Source organism: Dunckerocampus dactyliophorus, chromosome 10, assembly GCF_027744805.1.
Source record: "Dunckerocampus dactyliophorus isolate RoL2022-P2 chromosome 10, RoL_Ddac_1.1, whole genome shotgun sequence".
Classification (NCBI taxonomy): domain Eukaryota; kingdom Metazoa; phylum Chordata; class Actinopteri; order Syngnathiformes; family Syngnathidae; genus Dunckerocampus; species Dunckerocampus dactyliophorus.
In genome coordinates, this window is record NC_072828.1 from 27,949,067 (window position 1) to 27,962,905 (window position 13,839).

Here is a 13,839-nt window from a genome sequence, read left to right on the forward strand (position 1 = left end):
TCTCTATTTGAGCAAGCAAACCCTGGGTTTTGACTTTATGCGTTATTTTGGGAGTGTTTTTATCGGTTTGTTTTAGAGAAATCTGACAATTATGATGTATAAACCCCCCCACAAAACAATCCCATGGAGTAGCCCACAATGTGTTTCAAGCCTCCTAGAAGTGGTTTTCCACTCTTGTCCTTTAAAAATATGTGCCCGGTCTATTTCTGATGGAAGCCATGCCCAGGCAGGAAGTCATCCACAGGAATGGCATATCACATGACTATGTAAACATCAACAATTGGCAGCAGTCCACAAGTCAGCTGTTTTTTTTTCACCCTTCTTCTTATCAGCAACTTACACAAAGCGGCAAATATTTGTCTAGCGTCATTCATAACAGAGCTTGAGCACGTACAATATAGCTGCAGGCTATACCCTAACTACTGTGCACTGACTGCCACCCAACGCCTCCAAGTGAGGATGAAGCAGTCGGCATGACGCAAGAAGCCCACAGCTTATGATGCGACACTGGCAGACCCAACAGGTCAGGAATGCAACATGAGCAATAAGCGGCTTTGTCCTTTGAGAACATAAGTGACTGAGTTCGGAAATACATGATATAACTCATTGTTATTTCAATATGATCTGCTCTTTCAAAGCAACCTCTTGGCTCGCCGCGTAGACATTCTAAGGGGAAGAGAAATCTGACAAGCAGCCACTCGTGACTGACAAAACGTTATCACTTGAGGACTGACAAGCTGCCAAGAGTGTCACTAAATGACGTTTACAAGAGTGCCATGCTACGGTATCTACTGTATGTCCGGGCGTTATACACATTCAGCGACAGAAATATCCTGCAAGACAAGTTACGTGATTTGGCAACAAGCCCTTCACTAAAAGGAGTGAACGTCTGATTCATTCCAAGAGAAAGAATGAGTGTGAATTCTAAATAACTGCCGGGTTATGCATTACATTTCAAAAATATAATGTTGGGCAATTCACAATGACTAGCATAATGTTTGGTTGAGCAATAAAAAAAAAAAATTAAAAAAACGGCCAGGAATAAAGAAAGAATTTTTTTTCCAATATATCAGCCGATTAAATTTGTACATTAAACACTAAACACCTGCTTTTGATTGCTTAAATATAGCTGCAAACGCTTGGTACAGAGACACAAATTGAAGAAAGAACATGGTACTATTTTCAAATCTTTTATTATCAGAAATTGTGTGGACCAAGCAGCATATGAAGAATTGAAAAAATAAATGAAATAATCATTCAAAGTCGATATGAATTAAGACCGATTAATCGGACGACTGATTAATTGGTCGGGCTCTATCATTCATTTCTAGGAAAAGCACAATACGTGTATTTATTAGTGAAAAACAAGTGTTCACATCGGTGCTAATTGCTACCGATTATTCTCTAAAAAGACATAATCGGCCGATTCATCAGTCGGGCCCGACTATTTAGCAATGTCCGATTGTCAGCAAACATATTACATAATCAAGAGTCGTGACATGATACCTTCATGTCTTCTCACATTGTCAAGGAAGCCCAATTGCTTGTTAGTAAATGACACCTTTGGATACCATAAATATCAAAGCGATGAATAGTACCGAGCTATTTGTGTAGAGAGCGTGGGCGCGTTGAATTGATAGTGAGCCGCCCGCTCTTGGCCACACACACTTACAAACATGTAAACACACCCGAGCTCATACCTATGGTTGACAGGCTTTGACCCTCGTAATCTGCTAGGCCGGAAAGCCTGGTAGAAAGCGGCGGACGGGTTCCTGACAGGAGAAACATGAGTAAAAAGGAGAGAGGGAAGGCGAGAAAGTGAATGAGCGAGGGTGCATGAAGACAGAGGAGGTCAGAGGAATGGGCGACACAGTCCAGACAGACATTCAGAAATTACGTAACGTACAATGACCAAATCCATCCTAACATTATTTAATTAGGGCTGTCAGTCGATTAAAATATTTCATTGCGATTAATCGCATTTTGTCTGTAGTTAACTCATATTTAATCACAGATAGTTTTTATCTATAATAAGTAGGGATGTAAATATCTTTGCGGTAAACAATTTGATGCGCAACTACAATAACTACACCAAATTTTATGTAAGGGGATATCAATTTTGGAAATATGGGTCATTATTTTATTTAAAAAAACAATATACATTTAGACGTCCCCCAGTTTTTGCATGTTTAATGCGCTCTCTCACATGCGCCATGTAACGTTGTCCCACGCTGTAGATAGACTAACTAGACTGTATTTTTACCCTTTTACACAATACATAATAAATAAGATAAATTGGACTGGTATAACGTACGTGTGTTTTGCTGATATGTTAAAAATATTTCCCTGTGACTAGCTAGCGTGCTGCTAATGCTATTTACATTTCATTCTCATCTTCTGTCATGGCAATCTTCAGTGCATGCGTGACAATCCTTTTACCGTCATCCCAGGGTCTCGTGTTGTTTATGGGATGGACTGTCAATAGTTTTACACAACCCACAATAAATAAGAGAAATTACATCGCTATAATGTATATATGTTTTACTGATTATCTTTCCCGGTGACTAACTAGTCAGCAGTGCTAATGCAAGCACTGCTAGCTCTTCAGCCATGGTGACATTGACATAAGCCCCAAATAGCCGTCCTCGGCTATGCCTGCTGTTAACTAGCAGCTCGTACCCAAATTTTAGCTCGTAGTTCAAAGCAAGAGCTTCAGTCAGTAACTTCTCGCAGCTCCCTTCTCTGTGGCAGGTCGACGTAGATATACAGCGACAGTAGATACAAATAATTTTGGTCTTGTTCAGAGAGTCGTCTGCCAGGGCTTTGGGGCTAATTTTACCAATCAGAATACTCTTTTCTGTGTCCATTTCTGCTCAATAATTGTTCCCGGTTGTGGCTCCACTGTCACAGCTACTTCCTCAAACTACAGCATGGGAAGAAGGTCAAACAGGATGGGCGTACGTTAATCTGGCATCAAAACAAATAGTGCCGTTAAAGAACGCGTTAACTTTGACAGCCCTATTTTTTAATGTTTTCCAACTATGAGTTGTGCCTTTGCTATTTTCTTCTCTTTTCTGTCATGAAAATGTAAAGACAGAGCTGATCCATATGTCAGTGTCCACTTAACTATGATAACAACATCTGTTCACAGTTAAAAGGATATGTTTCTGCAGGACCAGTCAAGTATATTAAAATCATAATAAGGAAGATTTGGTGCAGACTAACTAATGGGAAGAGTATGTTCTTTTTGTTGCAAGTATTTCCTTAGCTGGAAATTCCCTACAATGGCAGCATACAGTATCCCCCCATCTGCTTGCATAATCAAGAGTTAAATAATCGAATCAGTCTATGAACTTTTCTGACCGCTTATCTATGAGAACACATTCCGGTGTGTGATTTTATTGACGCTATTAAGTTCACAGATTGGATTTGTAAATGTTGCCGAGTGGTTTCTGACAAGCAGCCACCATTGCTGAAAATGAGATGACTTTCTCTTTTACACTTGCTCTTCTTCCGCACTGAAAAACACAAACGTGTAACGCCATTTAGATGCTATGTGGAGGTAACCTGAGTGGACTTTCACTGTTAACGGAGTACGCAATGTTCCTTCCATGGCTGATTTGTGAGCTTTCCCCCCACGAGCAGGTTTCGTGTTTAAGGATAAATGAATGAAAGTTTAAAAAAATAAGCCTACACAGTTTTCCAATGACAGTAAAACAATTTGAATGGTATAAAATCAAATATTTAAGCATATCAAGTTCACGTTATAAATAAGATTATGCATGGAAGTAAGGTGCAAACATCAGAAGACTATCAGCTCTATGCTTATTGACATTTTTTCTCTCGTTCTTTTCTTTACACAGGAAGTGAACAAAATTGAACTGACAAAATGTAAGCAAGTGAAATATTTTAAGTGTCAACATGTAAAAGATACAGCGTGAATGAATTAACAACAGCAGCAGCAGAAATGGGGAAACAATGAGAGAAAAAAAGTCACAATTTGATTAGAATAAACTTGTAATATTGTGAGGGAAAATAATGTCACTTTAGTAGTATAAACTCAAAATATTAATATGATAAACAAAATAAAATAACATCTTAAATTCTGGAGAAAAAAGTTATAATGTCATCATATTCAGAAAAGAAAATTTCCAAAGATTAGAAAGTTGAATAAAGTTGAAACATTAAAAAAAAATTGTGTTTAAAAAAGAAACCCCCAAAATTGGGAAAAACAGTACAAAGAGTGAAGTTCATACTAATAATGTAAGTTATTGCCTACACCACAAAGCTTAGATGCAGTTTTTTTTTGGAAATATATATAACATCTTTGCATATCTACATGTGTTATTTACAAAATATCAAAGTGGCCCTTGCATCCTTTCTCTTTTCACTATGTGCGTTTGGACCCTCCTGCTCAAGATTCTAGTTACCAATGCACTGTACAATAACACCAGTGTACATCAGTAAGAAGTAGACAAGCGCATGTTCCTGCAGGGTTCACGTTTAAGTCAGACAGCTTATTGTTTGCACAATAAATGTGCAAATGTCAATGGGGCAACTGTTCAACCTGACACAAAGGTGGTCTACAAGGTCATAAACTACACCGTAAATTGAGGAAAAGGCTTCTTGAGACGTCATCTGTACTTCTGTGTAGAAGGTGTCGGACGTTTCGCTCCTCATCCGAAGAGCTTCGTCAGCAAACTAATAAGTGCTGGTAGCTTAGGCCTTAAATACAGTAAGAGTGGGCGGAATTGGTGTGCCAACACCCTCCTCCTATTGGTTCGTTACACTAAGCCTGGGCGGAGCAGTGGTATAATCCTATCCTGTTATTCACACCTACGATAAAAGGGAAGTGTCGCTCCCTGAATTGGGTATGAACGACTCTGATACTGGCTTGTTAGCATCTATTGTTCTGGCTCGGCCCTGCCTTCACCTCATTTGCAAGACTAAGAGCTGTGGGTTTTGGTCTCAGTAACCTGCTGAACACAGGGTCCAAATTGAACCTCAAACCACCATTCCGATTCAATAATGGGTTCTGTTGTTTGACAAAAATAGCTTCCTTTACTCCTCTTTCAAACCATCTGTTTTCTTTGGCCAAAATCTTTACCTCGCTGTCCTGAAAAGAGTGATTGGTAGCTTTCAGGTGTAGATGAAACGTCCGACACCTTCTACACAGAAGTACAGATGACGTCTCAAGAAGCCTTTTCCTCGATGGACAACTCCTGTACGACTGAGAGCCTACACAGATACACCGTAAATTGCATTCAAGCCTGAAACGCGCAGACCAATAAACAGAAGGCGATAGGAATACTTTGAAGAAAGCTAACATCAGGATTAACAGGATCCTACAGCTAACTTTCCATATCAGAGCCCATGAAAGATTTATCTCTGGCAGAGCAATCTTACAGTAACAAGGCCCGGGACCTTGTCCTTGTGCACTGATGAGGTACGTCGACGCTGGAAGTTTTAAGACCTCACTAACAGCATACTTCATCACAACAGCTGTGAGCTCAGCCACTTAACGAGCCAAAATACCTGCTTTTATAGGTACAGTGGGAGATTTTTTTTTTGCATGCACAATGACTCCAGCTGGCAAACAGACAAGTCCATATAACTGAGGCGTTGAGTGAACAGGTTCACATTTAAAATGAGGCGAAATGCAGTCGTGGGTAAAAGTGAGGTAAACAGTGCGGCCGAGTACAGATGTACTCAATAAACTATTCTATATTTAAAATGAATACGCTAAAGCAACTGCAAAACACACACGTACAGCAATCCCTCGTTTATCGCGGCTAATTGTTTACAGACCAGGCTGTGATAAGTGAATTTCTGCGAAGTAGGAGTAGGTACTTAGCCTAGAAAACATGCTAAATAGATTTTTAAACATTATTAGAGCCCTTTAGACATGAAATAACACCCCTATGGTCACCTTTACACTGATATTACCTAATATAGTAGATATAACAGGAGAAAATAAGTCATTTAAGACATACCGTAATTTCTGGTGTATAAGCTGCTACTTTTTTTTTTAATTAACAAATTTATGGCTCTGTTCTAATCTCATGACACCTCCTTTACTTCAAAACTACGACTAATTGTAGTTATTAGTGAACTCATGACAAGCTTGTCAACTCATTGGAGATCGCAGGAGGTCATTACTCAATGGAACAGCCTGACTCATGGTGTCATCTTACAAAGAACGCTAAACTCAACACACAGCAGCTTAACTCTCAAAAGATAGCTAAGAAATATACAATACAAGTACCAATTTAATATAAATAATAATAACTTTTTCCCATAATGCATTTCTTTCCAGCAAAGCATTTCATTGGTTATGGCTGACAGGGCGCTGCAATGCTGCCTCTGTATACCTGAGGGAGCCAGAGGAGCTCAGAGCCCAGAGGGAGGCACAAGGGAAAATAAAGCATTTAACAAAATAATGAAAAACCAATTGGTTTCATTTATTTAGATAATCAACCTTTTTATTTCTTAAATTGAACAAGATGTATTTTCTTGGGTCTGATGGACTACATGATGGTACGTTTGTAGATGAATTTATCCATCCCAGAATAATGGGTGCCACACTGGGGAGGCGACAAACAACTGCGATTGGTGAAACTCCTCGCCAACGCGTAGCAAACCATGCACACGGGAGGCGACGAGCGTCTGTGACCAGCGACACCTGTGGGCGACGTGTTCACATCCACAGCGAATTGTACGAGTCTCCCACGATTTTGATTGGGTTTCATATGTGGAGGGGATTTGAGGGTATCAAAGTAGTTCAGAGGAGGAAAAGCGGCCGGTGTTGATCGAGTACTCTTGCTAGTACCCAATCTAAAATGAAGACACCTTCTGTGGTGGAACACATTACTCTCGACTGAGTGAGACACACACTTCCTTGTTTCATTACACAGTATTGTCTGCCAGAAATGAACAATGACTGATTGGTGAGCTCAAAAGTTTTATTTTCTATTGTCTTAACTGTCAGCGCTGTGTTTTTGCAGATGGAGTCATGTTACCATCATAATTAACTGCCACACATTGCACAGTAATCCTTATTAAGAGAAAGCTAGCCCTCCGCACGGCTAACATTATGTTAGTAAGGTACATTAATCTTAATCTCACTGACTTGCACTACATGAATGTTATCTTGTCACAGATTCTCTGCTCCATTTGGAGGAGATGATGCACATATAAGATGTGCTGTTGTGGTATGTAGCTGCCACGCTACAACCGATACACATCACGGTGTTCAACTTGCTGTTGAGCCACATTTTCTGTCTGTTTGTTACATTTTTGTTTGTCTTTCGTGTCTTGTCTCGCCTCTTCAATCTTCCCGCTCCTTCAAATATCCGCTTCCTTCTTCATCCCGAGAGTTACGTAAGCGCGTTGGTGACGTAAGCAATTCCTCGAACCAGAAAAAAAAAACACTGATTATTTTATGCAATAGAGGTACTCGAATTATTTGAGGTATCGTTGCAACCCTACACTATACAAACATTATTTAAAAGCAGTATGATTTGTAAAGAGACTTTTCAAAGGGACCTTGTTATTGACAAAAAAGTCGCTACTCTTTTGTAATTTGTTGGCACTGTTTTGTGAATACACTAATGAGTACACACTGTTTACATTTACACGGAGAGGAGAAAACAAAAAGCAGATTTGTTTTGTTTTTTTTAAATGACCCATCAACGATTTCCCGGGACCACAGAAGCAAACAAGCATAAAACCAAAGTCTAAAAACTAGTTGGCTTAAAAAAAAAAAAGCATGTCATGTGATAACCTACTAGTACATTGAGTACAAATATTATTGGGATCACAACAGATAAACTTTTGGGATTCACATGCTTGACTCCACTATTGCCAAGTCATACAAAAAACATGGCCTTCATTTCAAAAACTGAACACGACTGAGCAACGTATTAACTCTTCTGACATTCTGTTCGACTGACAAAGCCAGTGTCATTTAGCATATTTGGGTTTTTGAGTCCATACAAAGACAGCTGAAAGGTGATTAGGTCTCAGGTTTCACAACAAGAATATAAACATTTCAAAAATGACATAGTTGAAACGTTAGAACTAGCAGTGATTCTACAGGCAAATACTTGGAAGTATTGAGAGCCAATTAGTGCCTGACAGTGTGGAAAGGTACATAGCAGAATGTTATCAGATCAGGTTGCAAGTTGCAGAAAAAGTCTTATGATGAACCTACAGCGATGCAGCGACAACATGATGAGGTCAGTTGTGCGCTTCAGGCAGTCACTTTTTTTAAAGATATGGCTGACATGCTAATGACTTCCCTTGGCCTAAAACAGAGGTGTCCAAAGTGCAGCACGGGGCCCATTTGCGGCCCGTGGCTGTTTTTTATTGGCCTGTGGCACATACCAAAAATATAATTTTGCAAGAAAGGTTGGAAAAAAGAAGGAAGAAAAAATTGACAAATTCCAAGTAATTTTACACGCATAAAGTCACAATATCAAGAGAGAAAAAAGTAATCTAACGAGAAAAGTTCGTCATTTTATAAGAATAATATGAAGAAAAAAATCATTTTACTGGAATAGATTTGAAATATAACAAAAAAAAGACACTATTTAAAAAAAAAAGTTGTTGTACTATGAAAAATAAACAAAACAGCGAAAAAAAAGTTGTAATTATTAGAAAATTAGGTTGTGGAAAAATTTCAAATAAATAATATTATGGGAATAAAGTCATAATTATGAAAATTATGAAAAAAAGTAAAAAATACTATGATACTATGATATACTACAAGTTATAGAATAAGGAATAAAGTGTAAATAGTTGGAAAAACGTACAAAAAAACAATAGCAGAAATGTCAAAAATAGCTGTAATTTTATGAGAAAAAAAGTCAAAATATTTAGAGAAAAATGTCATATTCTAACAAGAAAAATCTTATTTACAAGAATAAACTTGTCATTTTATGTGGAAAAAATAATGTCATTTTAGTAGCATAAATATTAAAGAAAAACTACGTCTTATTTTTAACGTAATACGTAATATTAAGAGAAACAAACAAAACAAAAAGTTGTATTTTAGTTTTAAAATTAGGATGGGGGGAAAGTTATATTATGTGAATAAAGTCAGAATATAAAGAGAAGAAAATTTATGATGATTAAAAAAAAAAGTTTCAATATTTGGAAAATTTTAAATTACAAAAAAAAAGAGGAAAAAAAGAGCCGAGATGATACTAAAGATGATACTGCTGAGATGCAGTTTTTTCTTGAACTATATACAAAAGCGATTGTATATTTGTGATTGGCTGCTGACCTGTCCAGAGTGTACTTTGCTTCTCGCCCAAAGTCAGCTGGGATAGGCTCCAGCATACCCCCGCAACCCTAGTGAGGACAAGCGGCATATAAAATGAACTAATGAATGAATGAATGAATAAGTACAATATATCAAAAGGGGCCCTTCCATTCTTTCATTTTTCAATATGTGGCCCTCAGTGGAAAGGGTTTGGACACCCCGGGCCTAAACGGCAAGTTTATTGTGCATGCATTTGCTTTGTTGAACAAAGCCCAGGCCCAACCTAATGTTCTGACTAACGCTCTAACCATGCAATCATCGAAACGCTCTGATGAAGTTCGTTCCTACTTCAGTGCTGCCTGGATGTGTTTACCCGAGTAATTGATTCTGCAAAAAAATGTAATCTACTCTCCCTCCGAACTTTACAGGATCAGTGCTGCTTGTTAATAAGAGCTTGCGTTCGGTTTATCACTTCGTGCACATCCAATTCATGACTCTGCTTAAATTGGCCATGTTTGTACTTTATATACATTTATTTATTTTAAAAGGCAGCATCAAACGATATGCTATGAACACAAAGCCAGTTAACGGTCCTGCAGCGGGGTGCCAAAAATGAGTCTCATTTTCTGAGATGCCTGAAGCAAAGTTGCACCAAACTGTCAGATGTGCAGGACCAATCTGTGGTCTCATGATGTGTGCTTGACAAAGGATTTGGAAGGCAAAACTTCTCTCAATCAGCAAGCTTGGTTTGTGTCACAACTCATTTCAAACAGGGATTAGCTGTCAAACCAAGGGTTGTTAGAGTATTATGTCATTGGAGAGGACAACAATAAAAATGAACCATCAATAGCAATGTATTACATGCCGTGCAAGAACAATGACATAACCATCATGTTTGTTCCAAAACCTGCTGTGGAGCCTATTAAAAAAACAGGTATGCCCATAAAAAGCCCTAGGCTAGTGTGGTGTTGATTATTGTCTATAAAAAGATTGCTCTTCAAAATGTAAGGGCGAAGATACTGAAAACATTTATTGACCTTTTAACATATTTTCCATTTTTATGAAGTATATTCCGATCTGATCTTCAGGATCGGGATTGGCTGCTGAGCCTCTGTATTTTGAAGATCGGATAAAATCAGCTTCCGCCACGAGATCGGGCCAATCTGGCTGCTATATAACGTTCGGAACTCTGGGCAACACTCCAATATGGTGGGTGCGGTAATGTTCCTCAAAGCTGCTGCCACTCGACTCGTGCCACCCGCAAGAAGAAGAAAGCGCAACACCACCATGCAGACATGTCCACGGTGTGCCGTGGTGAAGTTAGTTTCACGACGGACGTTGGATATTCGGCTTTGTAGCTACAGCGGTAGTTCCCCCTCACTGTGCCCGGACTGCTCTGTCATGGTGCGGGGAGCTCACACGGGAAGTGCTGCTCCAACTGCTTGTTGTTTATACTAGTGACCGTCAATAAATAACTATTGCGTTGAAGAAAGTTTCAAAAAATCAAGTTTGTTATCAATACTTTGGTTGCATTATTTTTAATGCTTTGAAGAGCTATTTTCATAACCATATTCAATTCCACAAATTCATGTTTGTAACAAAAGCTTACTATTTCAAAAAAGAAAAGGATAGGCACCAGATCAGATTGGATCGGCACCACATCAATCGGCAAGACTATTATATATATATATATATATATATATATATATAAAAAAAAAAATCAGATGCCAGAAAATGTGGATCGGGACATCCGTAATTTTTAGAGCTTCATTTGACAATACCTTTCCTGTTATTTGTCTTTCCTATACAACAGTGTCATTTCAGTCTCTGCCTAGTCGCGTGTTTACACTCTCTCCTCTGCATGGCGCCTGTCACATTAATTATATCACACACCTTTATTATGTGCTTGAACGTAGTTATGAGTGAGCATTCCGTGGGTTTTGAGTTTGTGGATTATTTTCCATTCTTTATATTGATTTTTATACCGACAAGTTGGAAGTTACATATAACTGGCGAGGAGCAATCGCCACACTGTGCATATGCGCACTTTTTGTTTTTACATCTTAATATTAAGAATGTTTAACTTATCTTTACACTTTTATTGACATGCCAAAGATGCCAGTGTTTTTGGCCATGACTGTATGTGTTGCTATATTTGGAGATTTCCTCATTCTGTATGGATTTGAACAGCGAGAGAGCCTCTAAAAAGGAAAACAGGGACACGACCCTCTGTATGGGACCAAGCCTGCAGCAATACTTGATTAAGGCTAAGTCTCAGCTATGCAGCAAAAAGGACTGACAATTCAAGCTTACCCATTCTCCTCAGGGAGGCTGCAGCACAACATGGAATCAAAACGTGGCTCTGTTTTGTACCTCAACTGAATAAAACATCAGTAAGGAAGTAAGGAATGTCATTTTGACAAGTGTGCAAGATGCATTACCGCCACCTAGAGACAGGCAGTCTTCTGCGCACTGTGCTTTTTGTATGACAAGAAGTGCCAAGACTATCCCCGCTTTCGGTAGAACACAATAACAACTCAGGTCTGCACGAAAATAGTATGGAACAATGTCACACATCTGAGAGGCATCCTAAGAAAAGGGCTTCCATCACTGCTTGTTGGATTTCACATCATTATTAACATGACTTATGATGAGTCAGTATATTTCAGAATCTTGGGTGGTTCATTCAGCAGGACGCCAGCTGGTAACATCAGCCTGAGGCAACAAAACCACCCAAGTGTGCTCAGGTTCACGTAGCAGGGCACAGGTTCGTTGACTCGGTCAGTTATAAAAATGGCATTTCTGTCAAATAATTTGACTATGAAACCTACTAATATACTGAAACATTTGTAAATACTTTTCCTATCTCTAAATCTGTACCTCTACGCCACACTCTGGCTGTTTTCCTGGTTGCCTGGGCGTTCATACCTCCAGGTCAGGCGAAGACTAGCAGATTCCTGTGACAAATGGCAGCCAACTCCTTTTACATACCGTACAATGGGTGCGTCCTATGACCAGTGCATCATTGGCCGAACGTTAACGTTGCCTGAACTGAAGCTTTCGCTTGTTACAAGTTCACTTTTTGTACACATTGGAGCAGAAGTCGTGTCTTTGGAAGCAGTCCAAGGCCATAAAAACAAAATTCTTATTAGAATGCAACCTGATACTTAGTATCGCGTAAAGATAAAAGAAGGCCTTCCTGTTTTCAGATGATTTGATTAAACATACTCCTTCTCAAGCCACAAAACAGAAGCTCAATATTAACTGTAGGCATCAGTGGTACAAAGACAATGTACATTTATACTAACTTCAAAAGTATTTTTTTTTTTTACTTGTCATAGTTCAAGCAAGTACAAGCTTGACTGACTGATTTAGGGAGAAAAGATGATGATGCTGGTGGGTCTGAAAGGACAGGTTTGGAACAAACCCAGCCTGACTTAATTCAAGATTCAAGAGTTTTATTGTCATATGCACAGTAAAACAGGTAGTTATACTATGCAATGAAATTCTTATTCTGTTCATTCTCCCAAAAAATGAGAAGTAAAAGGCTAAATAGGTTTAATGCTTGAGACGCGTGGATAAACCGTTATCAGTTTATCCAGTCACAATGAGTCACGTCCGCTTCCTTGCTCAAGCGTGCATATTCTAAGAACAAGGGAGAAGTGGAGGTGGAAGTTGCTACAATTGCTTTGCTTGGACACTATGAAAATATGGGTTAGCATTTACAGTATGTCCATAAAATACATAGATAATACAGAGAGCAAAATAGTCCTAAAAAGTGAAGCCAAACTTACAGGGGAAAAAAACCCTCAAAACCCTCGTAGCCACACTACAGTATTGCACAATACACACATAGAACTAGACAAGAGATGAACAGTCATAGACACCAGTGAATGAGATCAGTCGATGACACCCACTGAACGCAAGAGAGAACACAGAGAGAAGAATGGATGACTCAAATGCAGCTGGCTGCCATGCTTTCCACACATCCTCATTACTAACTGTTCGTACATCTCAAGGCACTGAAACATCCTTGTTCCTCGTCTTGCGTGGCACTCTGTGAGACAGTATGGCTGCCACAACTTCAGAAATATAGAGCCACTGGTTAGCTTGTTCAAATAAAAGCTCAGCAGTGTTCTGTGCGGCCGCGGCAAGCGAGATATGCACGTTTCCTTAAAAGCCTTGAAGGTCATTCATTCATTTTCAAGACGACTAACAGGAAAGTAAAGTTGTAGCATATACGGTATCAGAGGGCGGCAGCAGAGTGGCAGTGCTATGTTTGGGTTCTTGCAGTGTTCCAATCATCCTTCTCACACTAAACAGCCTTGTGTTTGCAAACATTCCCACATGGCTCACGGTGTTGCTTATACTGTCAGTCAGGTGCAACAGCAGCAACCATATGTCAGTGACACGAGTAACAGCCAAAGGGGGAACAGGTCTGTAGATGAATTTCCATCAAGATAAGCAGCAGCATGGTTTAACATGCGTGTTCATCCGGCTGGGTGCTTGTGTGTGTTGACACAGGTACACTGACTGATATTCTTCTATCTATATTGGCTGATATTCTTTTGGCG

The 13,839-nt window shown here is 39.2% G+C and overlaps 1 protein-coding gene across 3 annotated transcripts in view; it reads right to left on the reverse strand.

The window, feature by feature from the left end:
- The window catches only part of tsc22d2 (TSC22 domain family 2), a 35,035-nt gene that overhangs the window by 14,001 nt on the left and 7,195 nt on the right, over positions 1-13,839 (reverse strand). The window contains exon 2 of one of the 3 annotated variants that reach the window (XM_054789991.1): positions 1,701-1,772. The exons of 1 other annotated variant lie outside the window; for it this stretch is intronic. In XM_054789991.1, the coding sequence (XP_054645966.1) occupies positions 1,701-1,772 (72 nt within the window). One more of the 3 variants, XM_054789993.1, reaches the window with a different exon arrangement.